The sequence below is a fragment of the Anopheles bellator genome, chromosome 1 (assembly GCF_943735745.2).
Source record: "Anopheles bellator chromosome 1, idAnoBellAS_SP24_06.2, whole genome shotgun sequence".
Taxonomy (NCBI): domain Eukaryota; kingdom Metazoa; phylum Arthropoda; class Insecta; order Diptera; family Culicidae; genus Anopheles; species Anopheles bellator.
The window spans coordinates 45039034-45066744 of record NC_071285.1 but is presented as its reverse complement, the minus strand read 5'-3'; the positions used below and the strand labels follow the sequence as shown (position 1 = coordinate 45066744).

The window sequence follows — 27711 nt, the reverse complement described above, 5'->3', positions numbered from 1 at the left end:
TTTGTTGGGATCTCATTGACGTTTCGCTGGGTGCCGTTTCCGCATAGCTGCTCCGATCGATCCATATAGATCGAATGGAATTCGCTATTCGCTATCAATGACTACTTCCTCGTCGGAAACTTCCTCGACAAAAAGGCGACATTTGAACCGTCACACCTTGGGTTTCCGCATCGTGATCCGCTTCAGCACACCTTTCACAGTAGCTGCAACAATCTTGTTCTGCAATGTCTCTAGTGCATTGCCTACTCTAGTCGTCGTGATGGCAACCATCGATCACATCGTCAGTAGCTCTGCGCAGTGCTTCGTGTGGCTGTCCCAACAAGCAATCACCGTTAGGTCCTTGGCGACTATCGTCTCCGATAAGCCAGGTTGGCACACGCGTAAAATTCTACTCTATTCTGATATCGGCGCTTGGAACAGTGGAGGCCTTCAGCTTGAACGCTTCCCATTTGAGAAAGGTTTTCGTCCTTTGGTCAGATTTGTTCGATTTATCTTATCGCAGCCCATAAAACTCGACTCTGTTCTGGGAATGATTAACCTAATTCTTTGACCACCTGTGTGTTTTTTTTCTCGTTGCAGACGGTGCTGGCCGGTAGAGTGAAGGTGTAGTGCTGCTTCGTTCCCTCGGTGCTAATATGGCCTACCGCCACTAAATCATTCAACATAACTGGTGTGTTTTGTTCCATTGCGCAGCAAAATGCGTGTGAATGTTGCTGCTGGAAGCCGCTAGCCAGATCCTGTCGTGGCAGTACACCGGTGGAGTTTCTTCTTAGTATCAGGGCAGTGCGATAAAGGCAGTGCGATAGAGTGAGAAAACACACAGCAGCAGAGCGAGCAAGGAAGCAGGAGTAGCAGTAAGATGAATTATGTGCACCACTCGGTGGTCGCTGCCGTCTGCCTGCCCGTGATTGCGATCTTCCTATGGGTTCCTGCACTAGAGGTAAGGTACCAGAACTATTTTGGGGATGTACTGTGGCCAGACTTTTTTTTTTTAGGTTATGCTACCCGCGCTGTGCTCAATTCATGTTTGCGTACGACAGGGAAGATAAAAGGTTCACCACGAACTGTTGATCAAATACGCTGAGTGCGTCGAGGTTTACGATGTTGCACAGTCGGATTAGCGGCAAGCTTTCGACACCACGGAAGCTGCGCGAGAGGCTCCGTCGCTTATGTTAAAGAATGTTTAATTTTCTTCACCGGGTCATCCGGAGCCCAACTCGCCGGGGTGTGAAAATATCGCCTCATGTGGCGCATAAATAGGGAGACTGTTCGGTGCAACCGAAGATAGCTCTTCCGAGTTGAGATTGAGTTGTCCAATGTAAAATCGAGTTCCATAAATCCACTGAATAATCTGCCGTGACCAATGCCATGCACTCGATTATGTCCCATTTACGACCGGTGCAAAGGCTCTTCTCACGATTGACTTCGGTGTAACCAGTTTTTTCTCACGTTCCCTGCAATATCTGAGGGGGCGCCCTCGGACCGGGTAGCGTCTCGCGTTGAACACGACTGTTTTACGCCAAGATTATCGCACCATTCGCTTTCGGCCGCGGCCCGTTGTTTCGTTTAATTCTTTAAATGTTTCGTGACAAGAAGAAATTAATTGTCACACGATTCTTCCGTGCCAGGATCGGTCTCTTCCGCTGCGGCCCGAAGAGCCCAAAGCAAAGCCAGTGATCTGTAGGGACGCGAGCATAGTTCCTTCGTGCGAACGCGTTCGTGATGCTGGCATCAATGAGGCCAGGCCAGTGCGGGGTATCGTCAACGGGTCATCGCTAGGCTCCTCCGCGGGCCCTGGGGCCAGTTTTGATGGGTCCCAGATGAACTTTTAATTATTCCCTCCCCAATTGCCGGCTGGGACGGGGCGGCGAACCCTGGCCTGTGGCGGCATACAAATTAACTGGTTCAATGGTTTTGCTCGCGAAACGCGGTAACGGTTCGGTTGATTTGAATAAGGTCGGCCATTGAGGGCGGCCCGGAACGATGGAAAATACGAAGGGAAAATTGCGAACGTCCGTGGGACTCATTAGAACTATGTAACGAACGCGGGGACGGACCGTTTGGGTGGTGGCGGAGCTGGAAGTTCGTTGAACTGCACGCCGCGCGCATTAGTGTGGCGCGGTGCGATGAATCGCTTGAACTCAGTTCGATGAGCCCGCGATTCACCATCGTTACTTTAAATGCAATTAACAAGGTTTTTTTTGTGTGCGAGTTCCGCAATATAATATTTCGGAGATTTGAAACCGAAAGTACCAAGAGGAAAAGTGCCTCTTTTTCCGCAAACGCCTCTGGGAAATCCATAAACCGCCTTTTTGTGGTTTTATTATGTTTTGATCATCATTGCGAGTGGCGATTTAGTAGTCGTAGCAGGGTACCAACTTTCACTTGGCCGTAATTACCGCTTCCTAGAGGAACAAACGGAGGCTAATGGGATGTGTCTTTGTGCGGCGCAAAGGAAAGCCCACGGTGGGTCATAATTCACGCAGGGCACGGCCCTTGGAAAGTGTGGTCTAGAAACATGATATGCTACATTTAACCTGCCCTGGGGGTTTATGCTCGCCGGGTGTGCTGCGCCGTGAACCCAGTGCCAGGAAGGAAGTGTGCTCCCTGTGCAGCTCGGGGCAGATGATAGTGGCCCCGGAATTAGTGTCACTTTTCGAACGCTTGTTTTCATTTTTCTTCCTTTCCCCACACTAAGGAAGCCCGTCAACGCACGTTTGTCATCTCGCCGGGGGAAAAAAATGCATGTTGTCGGCCCGTCAGTCGGTGGCGTCAAAACATGTTGCAGCTGGAATTAGTGGGAGATTATGGGCAGGGCGCGCGCAGACGAGTGGTTGGATGTCGGGGGATAGCGGGAAGCCCCCGGGAGTTTAGTGGCTTGTTGGCTTCGACGCTAATCCAGCGCGTAATCCACGAGAACGGTGGAGAGAACGATGATAAACTTCTGTTTCGTGTAGCGAACGTATTTCTCTTGTTAATTGCTGGCCCCCAGTAATTGCCAGCAGGTTTCTGGAAGCATCGGAAACGAACCCGATGTTTGGGTTTAGGTTAACAAAACTATGTTTCCGATAGGGACACACGATACGATTCACTGATGTAGTGCGCGAACTTCACAAGCATTAAGAACCACATGTAGAACATCAAACCAAAGCTCATAAAAAGAGATACACAGATCGTGCCAGAATTGACTTGCTGCTAGCGAGATCAGCTTACCCTGTACCGGTTTAATTCTATTACCAGCGGCTGCCTGACTGGCTGTGCAGAAAGTTAATAGGTTTGCTCCATCGAATATTGTGTTCAGTGATAGGCTACAACCATGTTTGTGTAACCCTGTCATGCAGGCCCAACATGAAGGACTCGATACGGAGAGGCTCTTTCTGGCTCCGGTTGTAGAGAGATTCGCACCTTCGGTGCCGTTAAGTGTTAGCGCCCAAGCTTTCGCACTGTTTTATGACGGATTGACGGGGTGTGCCCTTTTGCCTTGTTTGGCATCGAGGCCCATCAAGAGGAGCTGGGTCGGTCCGTGTAGGTGCCCACAAGGGACAAGAATTATTAGGTTCGCTCTCAACAGCTCCATTTCTGGGATGTTCTGTTATGGTACGAAGCGAGTTATTTTTCAATCTCCTCGAAGGTTGTAGGCTTGTGATTGTAAAAGGTAATTTTAAAATTGTTACTTCACGGCAAAGCACATAAATAAAGCAGCCATACAAGGGGAACATAATATTAGGTGGCTTCGGTTATAACCATTCCGGCTTTGGTTGCATTCTCTTCAAAGTATTATGTTGCCTTACAATCAGCGTGTTTAAATTTAATTTAAATGCGTCAAAGGGCGGCAGCGTAAATGAGAAAGGTCTGGTCCTTGGACACTGACCGCATTTACAAAGTGTTGTTAAAGCAATAATTAACTAACGCTGGCCAAATTCTACAAAACAGGCCAAGCCAATTAGCCAATTTATTTGGTTTCCCATCTCCAATGCACAGCTTCGTATCGTTCGAGATTTATTTCCTCCAGATTCATGTTTGCTTTGTGTGGTGAGCTATGGACCCCTAAGGGTGACGAGCAGAGGGTGACATGCGCTGGGATCGTGCAGCGAGAGATTTATTTAGTGAAGCAACCGAAGGGCAGCGATAATTGCTGCTGCCGCGGCATTACAATGTTGAAATTTGGATGTTGGATGTTTTATAACTAAACATGGTGCATCTCGAGTGTTTATATGTTCCTGGCACTGACCAACAGTCAGCGAGACATACGTCAATCCGTGGCGCACCGTGGTGTTACACGTGTTCGTGCGGCTTCCAAATTGTTTATATGGACCATTAAACTAGTTTACGGTACGCAAAAGGTTAGGAAAGTTTGAAGAAGATTCACTGCACTGGGCCTTACGCCGCGTACTGGAGAAGAGCGGACCCGGAAGTTTACGGTCGTCGGTCGGTTTACGACGGGGGTTTTCAGTTTATCGTATCTTTTAAACATGGTAATTGATGTTTTCATGGCGCTTTAGGTACGGAGTTGCATAGCTGAGCTTTTCTCCAATTTTAAACGGCCCGTGCGCTTGTCTCATTATTTCCAAACACGCGCCTTTGAAGCGGTAAATCAAAACGTACTGTTTAAATAGGTTTTATCCAGCGATCAGATAATCCTTTAAACGTTTCGCTGAAGCATTGAAAAAAAGACTGTCAATGATAAATTACATTGCTGGCCATTGAATGTTTCCCGGGGCGTGACCACCCAATTTACGGCTTTTAAAATGCACTTTTTATTTAACTTTCTGGCACCGCTGACCCTAGCGGGGGGTGTTTTTAAATTTATTTAATTACGCAGCTCAATGTTCAGTTCAATATTTTGCGAGGCGGCAACAAAAAATCGTTCTCGCCACATCTCGAGCCCTGCGTAGTTTCACCGTCGTTCCGTGGTCCGCGGCACGGGTCCCGTTACAATATTGTGGTAGGTCGCGCAGGAGATCATGAGCTTGGTAGAGAGATTTCACTTAATCTTTTTCCGATTTTTATGTGCCCAACCTCGTTTAAATCGATGGCCAACGCGCAGTGATCGTGGTTCCGTTGCGAGCCGGAGAACGTTGTTACCGGCGAGACTGAGGTGATCCTGGCGACTCGGTCCAGCCCGAACCGAAGGGTTGCTCATGTAAATGATTAATGATCGTCGTGGATGGCGCTCTTCAGGCTCGTACTTGTTGAATGGAATAAAATAATTCAACAGTAGGAATGCGCAGCGTAAAGCGAGAGACTTTGTTCCGTTCCTTCAGAACAGGAACCGCGAACACGTTTGTGGAACAACACACCACAATCGCCCCGTAATGATATGTGATAATAAATAATGATAAATAAATATATCGCAAAGTATCTGGCGAGAGCATGAGTTATGCTCCGTTAACCGCTGCGGACACTGCAAACTCGAAACGAACGCTGCGTTCAATTTGTCTTCCCATTGGGCGATGTGATTACTTTATGGGTATTTTTTTTGTACCGAAATGGCGCACTTGAAAAGGGTAATTGGATGGCCCAGAATGGTGCAGAAAGGCGATGCGTGGCTTTGATTTAGTACCCCTTTTCGGGTGGAGTCTACCTCACCAGGCCAAGGTGTGAAACACTCTGGACCGTTTTCATCAAATTAAAAGAATTCCATAAATTAACCCGAGAACCCGTTGCGTATCCTACTTTTTGCTTGCCGCGAGCTGCTTGTGGTCTTAAACTATGTAATAAAACCCGTTTTTAATTGTGCACATAGCGGTTCCCACGTTTGATGAAATAATTTCGGCCGTCTGCGTCACGCGTGGTTTGGTAGAAAAGTACGCCAATGTTGGCCCCGTATGGCGCTCGACATTTGGAATGTTTGTGTTTTCCTTCCAGCGCGATGCTATTGAATAACAACAATTTTTCCATTTTCTCGCTTCTGTCATGCTGGCAAATGACGGCGCATGTAATTGCCTATTGCAATCGGATGAAGTGTTAAAAATCGTGAAGCACCCTGAGGCCACTAGAGCGCAGGCGTCCGGCAGGTGACAGACAGAGGAGAGCCTGTCTCAGGTCCAACTGATGGTGCTCCCACTCCGACGGTGCAAACAATGCTCTGGCTGCACCTCTGGCCACTGTCAGCCCGGAAAAGCGAATCGGTTACCCAGCCCAACAATCGTTGGAACGAGTGCGCGAGATGACGGATTTTTGCGCGCGGGAAGTTCATTATAACGTGCCCCCATAATGCGCGCCCGGACTGGTGTTGTTGGGCGAAAAACATCCCACATTCCGGCCGCGGCCCGTCACGATCGTTTCACGCTGCCGGGCGGCGTCCGATCGGGGAATTTTGCGTTTGCATATATTTGCAGGGATTTTCTCCGGGCGGCGCCATAGGGAGGTTGGTCGTGGCCCGGGTGGGGAAAGTGCGCTCGCATACTAATCGATCGGTCGGGGGGACGGGACAAACGCCGTGTGACGAACACGGCGACGTGCTGGAATGCCGAAAGATGGCTGGCCGCCGATAACTCGGGGTGCAGTCTCGTGAACACCTTCCGTCGGGCGGCCCAAAGGGCGCCAATTCGTGAGGGTAGGGTAATGAAGGGTGTCGAGGGATGGCAAATTCGACGACAAGATTCAGTGCCTCCGATAACCTTTTCGGACTCCCGGGTCGGTTGGTGTTGGTCGAAACATTATTGTTTGCGAAACATTACATTGCGAAAGTTGCCGCACGCGTGAGCAGATTGCTCAATTACAACTACAGGGTGTTTCATTAACGATGCATGATTTCATTTGGTTATATAAAAATGGCTGAATATTTTTGATTGGTTGAACATTTATTTGAAAGGTTCATTCCCTCCATTTATTTGTGGAAAACAATTTTGGTAAAATGTTTACCACGATTGGCTTGGCAGTAGCTCATTCGGTCGACATATGTTTGAGTACATTTTCGATTGTATTTGTTCCTATTCCGGCAATTTGAATTTCAAGTTCTCGGCTTCAATTTCGCCGAAAAACCAATCAGCCAAAATCCGCACCAAACAGTGACTCGTTTTGGCTGTATTGGCTTCTCTTGCACGATGTGTGGGTTTTCCGAACCACAATACTGCTTATTAACTTAGCCACATAAGTGGAAATGATTTTCAGTGAAATGTGCTTTTGACGAACGATTTGGCGACCTACCACTTTGGAAATAAATTTTTCATATTTTTTCCAATTTTCTGCAACCAAAATTAGATTTTATATATATATGGAAGTGGAATATGGATATGTTAAGTGGAAGGAATGAACCTTTCAAAAACAAATGTTCAACCATTGAAAAATATTCAGGCGTTTTTTTATAATCAAATAAAATCATGCATCGTTAATGAAACACCCTTATAGGGTGATCCATCAAGTGTTTGGATTATAAACTACCGATTAATTGACTTTTGGAACGTTTAACATAATTCTGGAAGTTGTAAACATTTAGTAGAAATTTGAACAGTTACAAAATGGGACTCTATTCAATTGCAGAAAATTGGAAAATATTTAAAACTTCTTTCCAAAGAGCCGAGTCTTCAACTCAAACTGTGCGAAATCAGAGAAGCTCATTTCTACCTCGATGGTTATGTTAATATGCAGAGTTGTCGTATTTTGGGTTCAGAAATCCCACACGTCGTGCAAGAGAAGTCAATGCATTGGTTTCAACAGGGCGGTGCTACGTGCCATACAGCAGCGACAGTCACAATCGATATTTGGCTCTCGATCTTCGGAATGCAAACACTAGATGGACCACCCTGCACAAACAATGTACATTTCATTACGGCATTACGGGAACGTTCAAGTGATGCTATCGATTCGGTTTCAATTTACCAAGCGTTCGAACGAAACTTTCGAAATGTCATGGAACAGATGCTTCTGGTCATTAACATTGATGGGTCTGTTTAAAACAACAAATTACTGGACACCTCCACTTATAGGCAGGGCCCATAAATCAAATGAGTCTCGGCCTCTCTGTGGTAGGTCTGTCACCTGAGCCGGAGTCCACTTGGTAGACAAAATAAAAGTTGGCAATTTATTGCAAAAACCCAAAAAAACTATCGTCTCCACAAAAAACGGCTGCTTCCTGCAGTGTGGCCAGTCGGGGAAAGGGAACCACCCAACCCAACAAAACAAGAAACCGCCGTTACGGAACCATCCGGTTCCCTGCGTGGGGCCGCCCTGATTGATTGCGGTAGTCCCCGGCGGGTTGCACCGAATTTGCAGCGAATGCGAAAATGCACATTTGGCACCGGACAGAGCATTAGCATTCGCCGCAGCGGCTAGCGGTTCGCTTTGATAAATTTGGCCGACGACTATTTACGATGCAGATGGCGCCACCCGCCGTGGCTAGACCTTGGGCGGGCTGTGAAATCGTCTGAAAACGTGGGCACACCACGCCCGGTGTATGGAAATGGTGAGCTGATACACCGTGGTACGTAGGATCGCTAGGATCTGGACTCATTGCCCATTGCCGTACGCCGGACAATGGGACTACGGGATCTATAAATACCGACGCACCCGACGCGGCACGTTCCCGGAACAAACCAGATGAGCCGTGGAGTCTTGGGGAGTCGGAGTGCCGGGGTCGGATTTGACGGGTCGGGTCGTCGGCAGGGACCACACAGCACGCCGGACGGCAGCGCGTCGATCGATCAAACGGAGTTGAGTTTCCACGAAACACGATCGTATATCATAGCTGTTGACGGGAGACATACCCCGAGAGAGAGGGGACCGACCGCTACCGCTACCTTCGGAAGGGCCCAACAAGTCGTTGGGGTTGTTGTTGATAGTACCCGGCACTGGTGCTCCATCTGGATGGTCGGTCTGGGCAGCGCTCTTTTACGATGCAAGTGGATCGAGATCGGGCCCGGTGGGCAATGTCAGCCTGGACACTGGTTTCCCCCGTTCTATCATCGCTGACCTCCGAATCTCCCGTCCTATAAAATACGGCCATCGTAAAGGCCTATTAGAGGCCCTAGACCTTCGGACAGGCTTCGGGCGATGGAAACGAATAGAAACCTATTAGAGTATCATTTGATTTGCCCGCACCGGTTTGTTCGGTTCGGTTCCGTCCGGGAGTTCAAAACACACGCCCTCTCCGTACGATCAATTAATCGGCCCCGGGAGGCCGTCTGCTGCCGATGCTGCCGATGCGGCTATGAAATATGATGTCGGTGGGTGGAGTTGAAGGCACCGGGACCGGAATATGGTGGGTTAGCCCAGCATTAAGATATCAATAAATCTGTTCGATGGGCCAGCCCGTGGGCTTGAGCAGCCAGTTTCCTTCGAAGAAGTTTCCGAGGAATAGAAAAGAATCTCGGAAATTGGAAAACTTTCATCGTCTTTGCTGGCGTTGGGTGGCACCCCGGATCGGACCGGGATGGGGATCCAATTCTTTGAAACTCCTTTCTATTAAGTTGTACCCACCGAGCCTTATCGTGTGCAGCGGGTCGTTAGATTTGTGGGATTATCGAAGACAAAATGTTTTTACAGTGAGAACCGGACAGGCAAGACAGTAGGCAAACACATCTTCAGGTCTGACCATTGTGGAGTGGTTAGCATCGGGCGACCTATCAGCCCTAATGGGAGACCTCGCACGAGAATCGGTGACGGAATATTTTGGTCCTTTTCGATGTCATTTGTAAAACACATCATTAAAATATTTCCATAAAATATGCTGCCTCAAGCAGGGGCTGCAAACGCAGAAACTTGACACTGACCTGAGACCTGGTCCGACAAATCATACGAATGCTAATTTGGTTTTAGTACAGCCCAAGAACGTGAAGCGTGCTAAATTGGATTAAAAAAGCAATTCGACCGGAATCGATGAGAATAAAATTATCATTAATGATGCAGGAGGGATCTTCGGCACGCGGATGTGTGAGTCACCGGCCCCGAAACATCCCGAAAGCCACCCAAAAACCAGCATCGCCTGAAATGAAGCAAAAAACCAGTTCACTAATATGCAACATGCCGGTGATTCGCGATGCCCGTCTTTGTCGGTCCGCACTGTCCGCACCGGAAACGATTTGTTGAGTCTTTCGGACCAACGACAACTACACCACCACCGACTTTGCCTTCGACTAATGCCACGGTATCGAATTTCCTCGCCGTGCCGTGTTCGCCGTTGGCTTGCACATCTTTCCGATTCTGTCTCGCGGCGATCTTGGCACGATAATGTTGGCACACAATCTCCGATCACCGATTCGATCCGGGGCCCGGGATCTGGGTGATGCAAATCGCAAAACTCTCGAACCTTTAACTCGAACAGCACTCAAGATGTTCTCCGCGCGAGCACCATCCTGAGCAGGAAATGTCCGAACATTAAAACATGGCAGAAAAAAAAAATCCGATTCATAAACGGTGCATATCTCTGCGCCGGAGATCGGCGAAGATTTTGCACCGTCGTCGTCGTGACCCGCCGGGTTTTTATTTTGGTCGCGTTTGAATTAATAAATATTTGTGACACCCCACTGCAGACTGCAGCAAAGCAAACGTCGGGCCGCGCGGTTCGTTGCCCGCGGGACGTCCTCCGAGCGGCCGTTTATGCGCAATAAACGCAACCACCCTTCAACAAGACCAGTTCATTCGCGAGGCATCATAAATTCGGTGGTCACCGTCGAAATTTGCAATCGATTCCGAACTGTTCGTGCAAATAAAAGGGGGGGCCAAAAAAATGGCGGATGCTCGGTGGACCTGTTTTGTATGTGTGGTGGCGCCACGAGTGGCACCTGCAACCCGTCTGTCAATCCGCGCGCCCCCCGGGAAGCGCGAAGTAAGTCGGAAAGGACAGGTGCTACAATGGGGCCTGTCTGCCCGCCAACCACCCAACCAGCAATAGTGAACATATTTACATAAATCATTGGCCGAGAGAACACGATGAGTGCCCGTGATCGCGAGACGTTGGATTGATTGTAAAGGCGATCGATCGTTTTTTTTTCGGGCCTTCAGGCTGATTGATTTCGTGCTGATTTATGCTCGGTGCGATCGGCATTCAAAAGTGGCACACGTACGTAGAGCCCTCCCACTGGGAGCTACCCCCACGGGGGATGCCCCGACCCGACCGGCAGGTGATAGTGAGGTCCGATTCCGATCGTAATCGAATCCACCGACGATCTGACTTGCCCGGGTGTATCGATCCGAGCATTGCCCATGCTGGAGGTGTCATGCTGTGCATAGATTCGTTTGCCAGTGACCTTGCGCTTTGATGGTGTCTGATCGGCCAGGGCACAGTTTATGTTGTGAATTTGAAATTCCACTTTCGTTTGGGAACGGAACACAGCACCACTGCAAGGGATGTGGTAAGAAAGCCAATAAATAAATCGGGCTTGGATTGGGAAGAATAATGGTATGTATTCAACTATTTATTCACTAACAAGCGAGCTTTGTTGTACGTCAAATTGAGTTGGAACTAGAACCGGCAGGCCTGATGGCCTTGTAAAAATGGTTGGTTGTTCGGTTAGACCTTTCTGAGACTTATGAATGGCTTGGCTTATAATATTACATCGGAGGTCCCTGTGAGTGTTGTGGTCGGAAGGTAAATAGTCGGTTTTAAATGAAAACCAGACACTGGAGGAGCTCTAATGAAGGCTTTCGACGTCTGTCAAGCTGAAGGAGATAGCATTAGAAATAATTGTATTAGAAATAAAAAACCGGAAAAGTACGGATTTTCACCCTTTAAAGTAACTAAACGAGTTACTCCTATCGTGAATCTTGCCCGAACTTAATCCCATAAATGATCAATTTAGCAAGCAGCCATTTAATATTCGTCTAAAGTCTACTTGTGACAAGTGGTGATAGAATAGTTGATGAATTTGAATTAAATTCTTCCGCTCATCCGGTGAAAGCGTTAACTAAATCTCGAATCGACTACGCACGCTGGGTTCCAATACTTTTCCGCCCCGATAGACCCGATAGCAACGGTCGAAGAAACAAATTGTCAAGATCAACAAAGTGTGGCCCAGTTTTTTTTTCGCCACACGGGCAACCGAGGCCGCGTGTCACGTCGACGCGTCTTCTGGAGCATCGGCGCAAATTTATGTCTATTGCGTCCTGACGGGGCGCGGGGGATGCGCGTGTACGATTAGCGCCACTGCCATCCGTGGGCAGCCGAAACGAAACGAAACGAAGAGCGAAAGAATGGAAACTAGAAACCCTAAACTATCGGCCATAAAGCGAGAGCATCCAAATTAACACCATTTTCCCATTAAAAAGGCTGATGCGTGAGCCGTGAGGCACGAAATTAACACAGCGAAAAATATATCCGCGTCCTGTGTCCCGCCCAGTCTCCGTCCCCTCCGTAAATTGGCCCCACGATCGTTTGCACGGTTCGTTGCGCTACTTGACACTTACTTCGTTCGTACGGGCCAACAGCGCAGTCGCAGGTCTGGCCGTTCGCGAGAGATGCGATTTTTAGCGAACAGGAACACCAATCATCCGCCGAACCATGTCACTGGCCAAACCGGCCCAAGGCGAAGACAGACAGAAGACTCACAATTCTAGGCCGTTGTGGCACTGTTGATATTCAAGTCAATTATTTATGAGCTCCACTGAGCTGTGCTTCCACCGTCTGCTGGTTAGGTGTGTTTGTTGGGATCATAATAAGGCGGGTCTATTCCAAACGATTAACAAACAAAACTGGCACCTCATTCCGAAAACATTATTCTGTATGAAGTTGTTGATAAAATTGCTTTATCAAAGTAAAGAGACGAATGATGTCAAACAGTAACATAACAGAGAACCCCTGCGGCAGGTCCAACCGGAGAGCTTCGTCTAAGTCGAGCGAAAGGCATTCGTTTCGGTTGTTAATGAATCTTCTAGCTTTCTTATCGACCTGTCATGCTGCAGTCATGTTCAAGGGTAATTATGTGCCGTGGCCCTCGCGATCATCCCGACGACTCTCTGCCCGAAGGTCCCACTTCCCGTCAAAACACGATCCGGCGGCGCTAGGCTGCCGTTCTAAGAGGTCCCATAAATCTCATGAAGCCGGCTTCCGCTCGCTGGCCTTACTAATTTCTACTAATTCACGACCGTGCTGTGCTCTTGTGGACCGGTGCACTTTCGACGGTGGCGATGTTTTCCGTCGCCCCGTGACCTTCAACGGCCAACGATTTCGAAACGATCGATTCGGGCGCGTTGAAAGTGGTGTTAAGATTTTCCCACCGAGCGCCCACCGAAAACATAAAGGGCTCGGACTCCCCGATGAGTGTGTCCCTGCTGCTGCCGCTGCCCTTAATGCGGCGCACAGGATGACAAATTTGACAGCAGAAAAACGACTTCCCGACACCCCGATGGTGCGGCGATTTATGGGCTAATCGTGCGGCGCGATGCGTAATTTTCTCTAAGTCGCGGTTTGTGTGAAGAAACTCGCTTACTTTTACTTTAACAAACGCGCACGGCACTTTCGGTTTCCTCTTTGTCCGGCCGCTGGCGAAGTGACATTGAAAACGAGTTCTGGTTTCTTTTTCGGGGAAATTTTATCCGATGGAGCCGATGGTCGCACGGATTAAGTCGGTGGAGAAACGGTGGCATGCGGGGTGATAATAGTCCTATCCCGAGATGGGCGAAAGTTGGCTAGATTTGATTGCTAAAAGTAGTTCAGTAGTTTTCAAATGATGAGGCATCGGTGACGACACTGATAACTTTATACCATGAAGGTCATTTGATCTGCAATATTTTTTTGTGATCCGAACCGACAACCTCACTAGTCGATTGTCTCGTTCGATAAATGAATCGAGCCATGATCGGCATCCATATGAACGTGATCTTACGGAGCATAGCCCAGACAAATGGGCGCTTCCTCGCACACTCAGGGTGGCTACTAGTTGTAAGGTCCTTGGCAAGCTCGCCCTGCCGGTAGCTTGCATCTGAATGGACGCAAAACCGGCTCCCTGAACCACTACTACCAGTGTTACCATCGAAACCAGCTCGAAACGCCAACCTGAGCGCCGTTTCACTGCCACGGCAGTGAGTGTCTTTGTGTGTCACTGTGGTGGGCACGGCACGGCTAAAACCAGCGCAAAACCGCCCATATGCTGTGGGGTTGCTCCGAGTGCATAATGCTGGAGACCAGCTGGAGCCGTGATTTATTCGTGCGCCGGCCATAAATCATCGAACGTCAGTCTGTGCCGGCGGCTTACGTTGGGCTGCAGTGCAGGTCGTAAAACGGTAATAGGATGGCTTAGCTCTCGGTTCGAACCCCTTCGGACAAAGTACCTCACGCACGGGAACTAGCTCCCAGGCTGATGGTAAAATGTTGTGGGATGTAATGAAACGGACAACAATGTCCTGCGGTTAGGTTGTCACGTAAGTGATTGAGGGAGCTTCGGCAAATCAATTTGCACTCCATTCGCCGTTCAATTGTTATGCTGACTTTCTGTGTGCGATCAGCTTCGGCACCTGGTTAGGGAGACCGCACTGCCGATCATCTAACGGGCGTAACCGGTTGCTGAGGCGTAAATTGAGGCCGGCGCGGATCCCTGCACCGGAATGTGTCGCGTCGTCTCATTTGCTAACAATACACGCGGGCTAGACGACGCGCCGAAGCCATATTCCGCCAACGGGCATCGGTAATGGATTCACGCGTCAACATTCGCCCCCGGATCGACACTCGGATCGGGTCTCACTCTCTATAACCGGAGCTGGGGAGACCCCGGACCGCCAAACCGCACGCGACCGCCGCTTCGCGTCTTTACACACCTTTGCGTGCCAAATCATTCGGAAACGTAAACAGTCTAATGATTGTCAAAAGAAGATTTATAATCACTAACTGCTCGAACGGGTGGGGGTCTGCGGGGCCGGGTTGACGAAAAGTGTTCGAAAATTGTGGGCGACCCGGGTCCATGGTTCCACCCGTTCGCATAACCGCCCGGGTCGCTGGTGCTGTGGGTCGCTAGAGCACCCTCAACACCCGGGGGCAGCAGGGATGACGAACCTCGCTCGCCTAATAATGTTAGGTTGGGGAAAAAGAAATCCATTATTTTTGAGTGAAATTCAAAACATAGCTTAAGATATTTCCGATTTACGTCAAATATGCATCGTTTTGTTGGAAAATTTGTTGCTTTTTTTAAAGTAGCTTCATAACGGCTCTCTCATAAGACTTGATCGTTATTAGCGAAAAACTTGAGCCATTCTTTGTCAGCAACACTTTTTTGATCTCAGTTTCAGTTTGATCTCAGCAAATGATGGAAAACAACATATTTTCTTTTGGCCAGTTCTGACCGATTCTGGTCGTTCGATTGCTAGCTTCGAACGGTGCAGTCGTTGACATTAGATATCTGAATTAGTGTTTGACCTCACGAAAGCAACTCATAATAAACGATTACTTACAAGTTCTACCGTATACCCAGTAGAACCTTCCTGACCGTTTGTTCTGGTGTGACCACCGGTTAAGATGCTTTACCACGATCATTTTCACACAGTATTGTCGTATGTATCCCATTTCTTATCCCCAGTACCCATCCGTTTAAGAAAAGGGTCTATTTCGCTCCGTTTGGCCAAAACTTCGCAAATGAAAATTCGATCTATCATAAAAACCATGCAACATTTCAGCGGCCTAGCTTGAATTTTTGCCTTTTTCAAAGAAAAACTGTAAAATGTAGCGAATTTTCTCTTTGTTGACTTCCGTCGTTAGAACGCACCAACTCACAACTGAATGGAGTAAACAAAACATCGTAACAGCATTTTTCGGATGTTTAAAGTTGAAACTGTATGATCGATACTTCGAGAAATATCGATCACTAAAGTCGTCTACCGTGAAAGTAATGGATCAGCCTAGCTAATATTTTTGCATATGTTTAAAGTTGATGAACTGTGTTAGGGCTCAAACTCAGAGGTCTTTCGCATCCGCAAACCGAAGAATCGTTGCCCGCGAAGACAGGGGATCTTCGCAAACGCAAAATTGGATTGGACATTCGAGTTGGTCAAGCGGTTCGCGATCAGTCAAGGAAAGCGTTTAAACAGTAGGAACGTTTGAACATTTTAGCAAATAGTACTACTTTTAGTATTTTTCTAATGTTGGCGACTAGCCTTTAGTGTGCCAACCCTGTCATTCGAGCGGAACCCTAGAGCACACTCACGCCCGAACAAGAAAACAAACAGAGATCTTCACGAAAACGGCCAAGTGAATAAATAAGCGGCAGCGGCCCCGCGGGACCGATTGCGGGGCTGTCGAGGGGCGGGGACCCACCCACACAAACACATACACACATGCGGTCTCCGCTAGCGGCACGCACGCACGGGGTGAGATCGAGCCCTGGTGGACGGCAAATTTTTCATGAATGAACGATACACGGGAAGCGGTTTTCGGGAAGGCATCGCATCGCGCGTCTGTTGTCTTCTCCCTTCGGTGTGATTTCGAATTCATCTCCATCGCCTCCATCCATCCTGCCGTGTGACCGGTTGTCAATGTGTCACGCGCCATATGGTTGCCGGTTGGGCGCACCTCTGGAGGCCGCGGATTGGGTCAGAGAAATGAGTGTATGGTGCGTAGTGTTAATTTCGGTACATTATGCACACCATGCACGGGTCATTTCCGTGGATGGGTCGCACCCATTAATCTCCCGGGCGCATGTCGAGCCCACTTGCGCTGATCCTTGATCGTGGTTCCGACAGACGGCGGACATGGTTTGCGGGCTTGTAAATGGTGTGCCGCAAGCGGTTTAGTCTAATTAGGAGCAGGAGATCAGCTGCAAGGGGATCGAGCGCAGAACGAGAGCCAAAACCGACAGCAGGACCACCGGTTAGCATAAGACCGCAGCATCCCACTGGAACCACGCAGCGGAGTTTCAAATTAATCAAAAACGCAGCGGGGACGCTCCCTAGTGGCTGCCAATTTGTGGCTGCCACCAGCGATCCTGAGCTCCAAAGGAATGCAAAACAGACCGGAAACGGCTGCCAAATGACAAACGGGGACCACCACGACCACAGAGTATTGCGTGGGGTGTCGATACTTTTTGTCCCGCACTGTGTGCACACCATCGTCAGCCTGCTTCGATTTTGGAAGACTTTTTTCAAACGATCCTCAACGGTCCACGGTTACGGCACACAATTGACCATTAATGGAAAGGTGAGAAATCCGTGGTCTGCGTGAGTAAAAGTGACGAGAAAAGGCCAAAATATGGCGTATGCGAAAGGTGTCAGCAGGCGATGCAATAAGGCGTTGTCGTGGATTTGGCTGGCAGTAGGCGCAGTATCGCAGATCATAAACAAGGGATTTGCGTACCAATTTGCTGTGGAACACCCGAAGCCTACTTGATCTGTGCATCCGTCTGAGCAGATTGACGCCGAAATTGGCAACGGCAGCCAACTGTGGAGGGTAATTAAAATAGGTTTATTTAGGCAAATCCGCAACCGTTTGGTCTGGATGACTAAATTAGGTTTTACGAGAAACCTCCTTAAATGTAGGCGCCCCACAGCGGCGTCGTCAGTCAGACTTCCTGGGAAGTAGTGTTCCCCACGGGGAATGAATTATTGTCGAACAACCGATTACCGTAAAATGGCCCCGACACCAGACTACTACTGAATTGACCCGCCGGGGTTTACTTAACGTGACTTCCTGAGAAATAATCCTGATTTCTCGATCGATTGCCCTCCGTTCCGAGAACTCTCGACTCGTCGCAATCGGGCAGGGCAATCATCGGACCGACACTTATGCAACTCGAAGTCGGCCAATCCAGATGCTTCTTATCTGGGGTCGCGATGTCCAAGGGTGACACTGGCCAGCTAATAACAGTGTGCCTCGACGGGTCGAATGCAAATAACATAGTTCACGCTCCGTTCTGGAGTTCGGTGGAACTGGCCGGTCGCCCGGCGAATGGCAAATTAAATAGGTGGTTAAAGTCACTTATCGAGAATTGCGATAATTATCGTCCGTCGATCGTGAACGGCATCGCTTTCATCACTCACGCACGGGGGCTGTGGCCGTCGGGGATTGTTTCTCGAGAAGGCGCACTAGTCCAATTTGCAGACTCCCATTGCTGGTCGACCTTTGCCAGTGGATTGTTGGTTTACCTTTTTTAATTAGCGCAGCAAAGGGTGAAAAAAGCAGCACAAAATTATGATCCGCGGTGCTGCGAACCCAACAACTTCGCCGGCGAAGGCTTATGGGCGCGTTTATAGCAACAAACTATAAAAGTTGTCACTGCCGTCAGTCCTCGTTTCGCGGGTGATCAGTTTGGCCGGGCGGCTGACGATCGGTGAAAAGTGTAATTTATGATCTAATGCTGCGGATACGCGAACTACACGAGCAGTGCGTGCCAGCAGCGCGTTTGCCGTGGCCACGGCTGAAGTGATCGATACAATCTTGCCCCGTAAATAATGGCCAATCGAAAAGGTATCCACGCCGCTGGGATCGAGGCGGTTCGTTAAACAGCCAAGCGCCAAGAAGGTTATCGGTAACTTATTGATTTTTATTGGATGGAAATTTATGAACACTTACGCCGGTGGCAGCTTCGGCAGGTTACGTTTGACTAGCGGTAATGAGTGAGTGGAACCAGGCAGTAGTAATCGGTACACCGGTAGTGCAGCCTCGAGGCGTCATTTTGCGTGGTTACTTATGTACACATTCAATTAACCATGGTTTTATAGCGATTCGTGTAACCTGGACCGATCGCTGACCAACCAACAAAAAGGGGCCTGAGATCCTCTTTTGATGATCGCATGCCCCCATGGCTCTGACGGTGGACCGCGACGTAACCTAGAAATCGAATCAATCGTAAATTATAGGACATTTCTCCTATTTTGGCATGGATGCATGGAGTTATGCAAATGTCACCCCACTCGCGGGCGATACCGTATCGGCCCGAACGCGGAGCGCTATCAGCGCTATGTTCTTGCGGCTTGCGAGGACAGCGAACTCAAGATACCGCGGGTTGCGCTTGTGTAGGCACCGTCGAGACATAAATTTATATTGGAAACGTTGTCCCAAAAGGTGAGATGAAAGATAAATGCTCGCCGTATTAAATCATCCGTGATGTCGGTGCTTCACTCGGGGCATATCTATCATTTCTGTTTCATCAGTCGGCAAAGGAGACGCAACGTAACAGCTCGAAACCTCCCAACAACTGGAACATCAAACAATTGTTTGCGCCGGCAATTGGAAGCAAGTGACGACAGAAATCCGGCCGATAAAATTAATTCATTGAAAATAGTCGCACCAAAGGATTGTCACCTTCCGAGCCGCTGCTAATAGAGCTGTAAACTGACTCGACGGTGGCTTCCTTTGCCCCAGAGACCGACAGCGATCTAGGCCGCCCAAAGGCACATAATCCCCACGGAAGATGGCCATTGCTCAAGAAACCTGTAGCTAAAACGGGCCATTTGATGGCCCCTTCTGGTCGCCCGATCAAGATGGCTTCATATTTAACGACCAAGTCGGACGATGATCGCATCCCGGGTCCGGGTGTTTACTTTTCCACGAACCACTCAGTATTCCGGCGGGCGCGGACACCTACACCTGACGCACCAGCCAACGCACCAGCCAACGTACCACCTGCCCACCGCGACCACAATTACGCGCCCACACGATCCACACTGGACCAGACCGGACGAGATTCGAACTTGAAGATCGAAACCGACGGTTATTGGACAGCCCAGACCAGGGAGTCGTCGGTGCGTCGCGTCGGATTGTGACTTAATTGTAGTTTTATTGGCACGGAAATCGTCTTCATCAGCTCGTTTGCACCCGTGCCGACGAAGAGAGGGACCTCGTGGCGATCGTGGAATGCTGCCCTGGGGTTCTCGGAGAGGATCGACTGGTACGCAATTGCAGACGCCCGGAAGCTTGCTACACCGAAGCCGTGGGATGGCGTGTGCTTTGAGGATTAGGCGTTTTGTTGGGCCCATTCCGATAAGGAGCCGAAGGTCCGAGTGGCCAGCCATTACGCGCTGAGCTGATGAAGAAACTCGTTTGCGCGAGGCACAACCCGACGGGGAGCCCGACGAAGATGGTGATAGTGGCACACGGTACACGATCACGACCCAGCCCGGGCTGGCGGCTACCACCGAGCGGACGGGCGGTAGAGAAACATTTAATGTTCGATAAACATTGAAAATTTATGCTTCCCTCAACCCATTCACACTCTCGTGCCCCGCGGTCCAGCCGTTGCAAATCTGCAGTTGACCGAGCGGCATCGACTCTCGCTGGACGCTGCCGATCGGTGGTCAGACGTTGGCGGTGCCCGTGTGGGATGTGAGAGGGACTCCTTCGGCCCTCGGACCACGCGATCGTTCGCCTCTGGCCGATGTTTGGATTTGGGGCTGGGGGATGGTGTTGCGACTGAACCCGCCGGGTACTATCTTCATTCATGAATCTTTCTTTCAGGTCCGTGCGGTTCACGTTCGATCGCCGGTTTCTTGAATGGAGCGGCCGAGAAGACGAACCGCAAACAAAAGTACGCACGAAAGAAACGAAGAAAAACATAAAACCCATTCAAAGGCGCGGCAATGGGTTAGGGAAGAAAGGCAACCGTCGGCAACAATCGTCGGCTACGGGACGAGAAATTACAAACATGAAACACATTGGGAAGAGGTTGCAACTTGCGTCTGGACGGCGCAACAGTTGTGCATTTAGCTTCTCTCCCCCCTATCAGCCGCGGACGATCTGTCGTTTGTTTGGGGATATTCTTTTTTTTATAGGGGTTCTGGCCGGTTTTGACCGTCGCGGATTAACAATAAAGTCCGTGATCCGGACGGCGGCTAGGGCCTGAGAGGAAGTGGGTCGACGCGCGAAGTGCCCCAACAATTGCCGTTTTGTAACGAACCAACCAACCCAACCAACGCATAATTCAGCGTTGAGTTATTACGTTTTTTTTCTCTCTAATGCACCGAGTACAGGGCTTGTGCCGTACGAAACGAATTTAGGTGTCTGAATTTTGGATTAAAATTTAATGCATTCGATCGCTGCGTTTTTGGTAGATAGAACGTAGGTTTGAAAAGCAACACAACATTATTATAATTTCTTACGATCGTTCTTTGAGTGTTATGTCTTCACTTTTCAACTGAGTTTTAAATAGGCACGTCCAGGTAAGATACGCTGGTTAATGAGATAGGATATCAATATTCAGAAAAGTATCTTCAAATGGAAGATTTTCAAAACACATGCCATGGCCAAACATTGATAATTATGTACACATACTTTACAGCAAAATCGTTTATAGGAAAGAATCAACTAGAACATTCAACAGTGCCTTCTTTGCATGTGATCCGATGTGAACTTTGTAATACAGGCAATAGATTTGCGTTGTTTCAAAAAGATTACGCACCTAAATAGGACAATGCAAAAAAAAGGACGATAGAAGGACCATCGGCATGCTTTGAAACCTCCCCAATTCTGGGCAAAGGTGCTGTGGGCCACCATTAATGAAGAAAAACATGTTATTGGTCCAGATTCCACCATAGAACAGAATGATGCTACAGTCCACTGTTCACAAATATTTGTGCAGAATCAATTATCGATGATCTACACAAACGGAAATATTAATTATCTTACTCTAAAGAAATTCTTGAGAAGTCGTCCTTTCAAATGATGATAAAATCGAATCGAATATCGGTATCGAATAACACATTCTGAAGACGCACGACTGAAGCCAAGTTATTCTTGCCTTGCGAAATCAGAAGCAAAGCGCCATTTGCTCGCTCAATCTCGCTCAATCCCAAGATTAATCTCACCATATCATTTTGAAACAATTTTGATCGAATCTGACGTATTTCAAGCCTTCCTGGGACAGTAGGTTTGCTCATGAGTCTTTGTAAAACTTTGGTACAATCTGTTTAAAAACTCTTTTGACTGTCCGCTTTAATTCAAAAATGTATTCAGATGCTACTCAAGTGAGTCACATGGTAAACTTTTACTCAACCATTTGCACCATTGATAACGAAAAACTCCAACCAACGGCCAGTCGTCACGTTGATGGAAGTTCCCCGGGGTTTCCTGTCCCTTTGATTATGGAACCAGGGTTCGTGGCATAAATACACGGTTGGGAGGAGTTGGAAGCAGTGCGTTCTAGGGTTACACCGGGAGCCAGGGATCCGTTGTTGGGGCGGCGACTTTTCGTCTGTTGCGAAACTTAAAACCCCGGGATGTTTGATGTTCTAACTCTCGTGTTCTCTCCGATTCCCGCACACCCAGGCACACAGTATACCGCCGCAACAGTCCCCGCCGGGATCGGGGTACGGTAGCAGGTGGCTGATACGGCCCGCCACGGACCACCGGAGCACCGGAGGGCTGGATGCGGCCGGGCGACCGGAGCAACGCTTCGCCGCGCCCCGGAAGCTGTCGACGCAGCTCTTCATCCCGGAGGCGACCGCCGGGGTGGTCGACGAGTCGAGCGCCGAGCACGACGGGATCGATCGCAGCTACCGGAAGGTGAAGAAGATCGTGAAACACCACCGACCGGGACCGCGCCGCCTGAAGCCGGGCTGGGGCGCTCCCCGGCGGCGCCGGCCGAACCCGCACCTCTACACGCCCTTCTCCAAGTGGGGCCCGTGCGACTACTACTGTCACCAGAAGCGCGAGCGGTACTGCATCGCCAAGCGGAAGTGTGGCAATCACATCGTGACCGAGGAGCGGATCTGCCCGAAAAGCATGTAAGTCCAGTGCGCGGCGCATCTGCTATCGTCGTTTGCGGGAATTTATGGCCCCAGGCGGATTTTTAATGCGTTATCGCTTTTTTTTTGCGCTTGTCCTCACCCCTCCCCAGTTGTGTCCCGCTGCACATTCCACCGATCCCGACGGTGCACATCGACGAGGAGACCCATCACCACCATTCGCCCGGGATGCTGCCCCTGAACCAGTTCACGATCGTCAACTTTGACAAGCCGCAGGAGAAGCGGAAGAAAAAGAAGAAAATCATCATCCAGGAGGACGACGACTGGGAGGACGCGGACAGCGAGACGGACTACGTGATACTGAAGAGTCCGACCACCGGCAAACCGGGGCCGGCGCCGCCGTTCCACCGGAAGGAGGAACTGCTGATGCTGGGCAGCAAGATCCGCGGCCAGCCACTGCTGATCAATCTGGACGACTTCGACGACAAGCGCATCCTGTCGCCGACCATTTCGCTCGCTCCGCACTACGACAACGGGTACGAGACGGCGGCCCACAAGTTCGTCAAGTACCCGCGGAATCATGCTCCGCGCCGGCAACCGACCCGGTTGAGTGACTTCTTCGAGGACTACTACGATCACCTGTACCGCGACGGTACGGGATTCGCCAACCGGAAGGGCGAAGAGTTCCCGGACGACGATGGCTGGCGACCGATCACGGTGCCGGCCCCGACAGCGAACCACAGCGAGCGGGTACCGGTGGTGGAGTCGCACCGGCTGGACCGGAACTATGGGGCACTGTTCAAGCAAACGACCGAGTCGACCGTCCGGCTGGAGCGCAACGTGTCCCACAGCACGCACTACCAGCAGCTCCTGGAGTCGTTTTCGACGGCGGCCACGGGACTGGAAAGTGCGCGCCAGTCCAAGAGGGACACTGGCGAAGGTGACGCTGGCGATGTGATGTTAAAGTCCGGACCACCGGGGAATCAGCGGCGTGCGCGGGAGAAGGCTGTTTTCGAGATGCCACGCAAGGTGGACAATCCGTACACGAAGTGGAGCAAGTGGACCAAGTGCACGGCCAAGTGTACGACGCGACGGCTGAAGTAGGTTTTCCTTGAGGAGGGTCCTGAAGGGAGATTTAAAACCGACTTTTATCGATCGATCATTTCCAGACGCTGCCGGGTGCCGTCATTCTGCGGCAATGACGTCATCCGAGAGGTCGCCTACTGCTACACCGAGGGTAGCTTCTGCGAGGAGTGGATCGGCACCCAGCTGTACCAGAGTAGCCGGAATGTGGTATTTCCGGCGCCTACGACAACCACGACGACCACGACGACCCCAGCGCCACCGATGATCGCGGTCGGACCTAACAAGCCGAACAAACCGCGCCGGACGCAACCGGGATGGGGCCGGAGTGATACGGTGGCGCTGCCGAGCACTCTGTCGGCGCAGATATTCTCCAGCCGGCGGGGACTCCTGCAGCCGGAGTATCTGCCCCAGCCGCTGACCTGCGGGTTGCCGATGGTGCGCGACAAGCCAAAAAAGAACTACCTGTACAACATGCTGCGTATCATTGGCGGGAAAACGAGCCGCCGGGGGCAGTGGCCCTGGCAGGTGGCCATCTTGAATCGGTTCAAGGTAACGGGTGCAGGTGGATACTCCAGTTGTCCAGCGTGTGTGTTCTCATTCCGTTTCTTCCACCGGCTTTCCACAGGAAGCGTTCTGCGGGGGAACGTTGGTGTCGTCGCGCTGGATTCTGACCGCGGCCCACTGCGTCCGGAAGCGGCTGTTCGTGCGGCTCGGGGAGCACAACCTGCAGCAGTCGGACGGGTCGGAGATCGAGTTTCGCGTGGAGCTCAGCATCAAGCACCCACGGTACGACAAGAAGACGGTGGACAACGATGTGGCGCTGCTGAAGTTGCCGCGCGAAGTCGAACGGTCCGCCTTTATCGGGTACGCCTGTCTCCCGGAACGGTACCAGGCGCTGCCGACCGGCCACACGTGCACCATCATCGGGTGGGGCAAAAAGCGCCACAACGACGACGCGGGGACGGACGTGTTGCACGAGGCGGAAGTGCCGGTCGTACCGAACGAGCGGTGCCGGGCCGTGTACCACGACTACACCATCACGAAGAACATGTTCTGCGCCGGCCACAAGCGTGGTCGGATAGATACGTGCGCCGGGGACTCCGGCGGTCCGCTGCTGTGCCGGGACGCGGCCAAGCAGAACTCCCCGTGGACCATCTACGGTATTACGAGCTTCGGCGATGGCTGCGGCAAGCAGAACAAGTTCGGCATCTACACCAAGGTGCCCAACTACGTCGACTGGATCTGGTCCGTGATCAACTGCGATGGCAATTGCCGGGCGTGATGCACTCTCTGTCCGACGCGACACACATTAACTTATTGACCGGCGTCCTTGCGTCGTGAGCGTAAAGCTGTGGGTCAGGTTGCGCACCCGAAGAAAATGATCTTTTGATAATTATTTATTTGCGAATAAGCGAGAATAATGTGTATAGTTTATTTACTGTTTAAAGAAATAAAGTGATAATTACAAATTTACAAAAGAACCAGGCGCGGTGGCGGTGGCGTTTGACGTAAACTAAGAAATAATAAACGTAAAAGTAGCTTTCGCAGTCTGCAAAGTTCTGTGGCGTTTGTTTTCTCATCGGTTTCGCTTGGTAGTGCATTTGTGGCAATTTAAGTAGCTTCCCAGCCGCAACGTGTACCGAGGAGCGGTTATTTCAAATTTGAGCAAAGTGAGCCAATGTTGTGTGGATCTACAACCCAGGAGCCAACACATTTTGACAGCCCGTGTCTAGTTTCACCACCGGGGCTCAGTTTGCCACAAGTCACAACAAATCTTCAATTGTAACTGCGTTTTACAGAAATCGAATCGTCGTTTAGTGAAAGTCGTTTTAATGTAGCGGTACCGAGTATTTCTCCGATTCAATCATTCCCCGGAACGTTCCACGTTTACTGTGCATTTGTCTAATTCCCTGTGTGCCTAATACTTCGTCGACATGGGTCGGGCGGTGCTTTGCGAGGGCCTGGTCGAGGAGCAGCTGCGATATCTGAGGAAGCATGCTGGACCGTGCGTCGGATTCCTGATCGGACAACCGGTGGCCAATGGCAACTATTATGTTGTGCACGCCAATCGCCTGAAAACGGAGCGAGCGCCGAACGGTGACGCGAAGGAGTTGCTCGACCAAGACGTCCGTCAAATTTCCCAGCACGCCCTGGTGGAAACGCGAATGCTTCCGGGCGGAATGTACGTGCTGGGCATATTTGTTTTCCATGAGAATAATCTGTTCGAAGATCAAGCGCTGCTGCAGCGCGTGAAGCTCATTCTTCTGAACATGAAAGCCTCTTTCGAAGCCAACCCGCTGCTCATGGGTTACTGGGATGAGCAGGACCGGGACGAGAAGCTCGTGTTGTACTATTCGTGTCGCAACAAATCCTATTGCTGCAAAACGGTTTCACTGGATACGGACAGTCCGTCCGTCCGGCCGTGCGATTGGAAGTTTTCGGAGCAACCATCGTCCTGGTATCAGTTCAAGACGTACTTCGAAACGAACGACGTATGCCCGTTGCAACAAAAAATCGAAAAAGGACAGCAATACGACACGGAAGCGAACCTGACCGAGTGCGCAAATATGGTCAACGAGCAGCTGGCGGGGGCAAAGATTTTGTTCGACGGTTTGCTGAGACCGGAATCGGACAGCGTCGAGGGAACGCTTCGCAAGATGGAGCGCACTACGCTGGATGTTCAGGTGTACCTGCCATCGGTGAGTAACGATTCTTCGTTTTAGTATATACACACTAACGGTTAAATTTCCTCCGTCCCTCTTCTTAGCCTACCCATTTCCAAGAAGGTGAAGCAAAGATCGACCAATACAATGGGATGCTCAAGTTCGACGGGATCGTCAGCTCGCAGGTGTACGTCCACTCCCAGTGCACGTTCCGGGAACTGGAGCGCTTCATCAAGGCAGACATCGTGCGGTCGCTTATGTCGCGCATTCAAATCCACTGCGATTCCCTGGTGCAAACGGATGATGGCGTCCAGGACAAGATAACGTTGAACGAACTGCCACGTCGCATCTACTTTCCCATCCAGCAGAAGTATTCCAACTTCCCGGTGCAGTTTAGCGACTACCTGTTCCCGGACGAAGCCAAGGAAAGATTGGTGACGCAAATTGATGACATACTGGCGGTGAATCTTGCGCCGAATCTGTTGAACGCTACGGTTGAGCTCGTGCCAGCCGTAAAGGAGGACGAACGACACAACGCGGAAGAATGCGGGTCCGAAATGGGCCGAATGGGCGAAAATGATGGCGATGGCGATTTGAAGCTAAACATGCCCGTCGTCAGCGCTATTGGGGCCGCTTTTGTGTTGGTGATCGGTCTGCTGGTGTACTATATGTTGAAGTAAAACGGGTATTTTGTGTTTCCAAACAGCGAAAGCAAAGTGAATCGTTTTACTTTAATTGATGACATCCCAAAAGTATAAAACTCCACAGAGTCGAATTTCAGTCGATGTGTGTCTTGGATGAAGCGTAGACACAGTTTTAGTTATACGGTAGAGGTGCAGATGGCAGCACATTTGAATCGAATGTCGACCGTTATTCGACAAAACGCTGTTTTGAATGTTTCAGAGGCTTTGATATTGTGTTTAAATGATATGGCTACTTAGACTATCTGTGGCTCGACAATTGGCATCTTTATGACTCTATTTAGCTGGAATGCACTTCGGCTGGCGTTAAAACATAATCTTAATGAGTAAGTTAGCACGGTTTCAGCCACCACCTGCCACTGTAATCTCCCTTCACTTGCTTTCAATTCGTCATTGAGTGCGTAATCATTCCGCTGCGCCCGTCCCGGGATGGCACGATTCGATCTTGACCTTCGTGCACTATCTACTTAGCCGCGTCACGTCAGCAGGAGATCCGAGCTTATGGCCGTATTTTTGTCGTTGCCCCCTTTGCCTAATGGCGAACCCGCATAACAAGGCTGAATGTGGCGGAAGATCGATCGTGGCCGCCGTGCAATTTCGCACACGCGTATATGGTGTTGAAGGAAATCGTTAGTGCTAAACATTGTCCAGAGGGCCGGAAACGGCATAATGGCGGGTGCGCTTCATCTGGTTTTGATTAAGCATACTTTTGACCCCCGCTT

At 50.2% G+C, this 27711-nt stretch overlaps 2 protein-coding genes across 2 annotated transcripts; both read left to right on the top strand.

Annotated features, from left to right (window-relative positions):
• The first annotated feature begins 819 nt into the window (after nucleotides 1–819).
• LOC131211351 (uncharacterized) lies at nucleotides 820–25086 on the top strand. The gene is made up of 5 exons (XM_058204819.1): nucleotides 820–940; nucleotides 22121–22578; nucleotides 22692–23639; nucleotides 23709–24174; nucleotides 24251–25086. The coding sequence occupies exons 1-5, from the start codon at nucleotides 860–862 to the stop codon at nucleotides 24905–24907; spliced, it is 2610 nt and encodes an 869-aa protein (XP_058060802.1). The 5' UTR covers nucleotides 820–859; the 3' UTR covers nucleotides 24908–25086.
• A 314-nt stretch (nucleotides 25087–25400) lies between these two features.
• LOC131214679 (protein odr-4 homolog) lies at nucleotides 25401–26989 on the top strand. Its single transcript, XM_058209018.1, has 2 exons — nucleotides 25401–26324; nucleotides 26393–26989. The coding sequence occupies exons 1-2, from the start codon at nucleotides 25560–25562 to the stop codon at nucleotides 26966–26968; spliced, it is 1341 nt and encodes a 446-aa protein (XP_058065001.1). The 5' UTR covers nucleotides 25401–25559; the 3' UTR covers nucleotides 26969–26989.
• The last annotated feature ends 722 nt before the right edge of the window (nucleotides 26990–27711 follow it).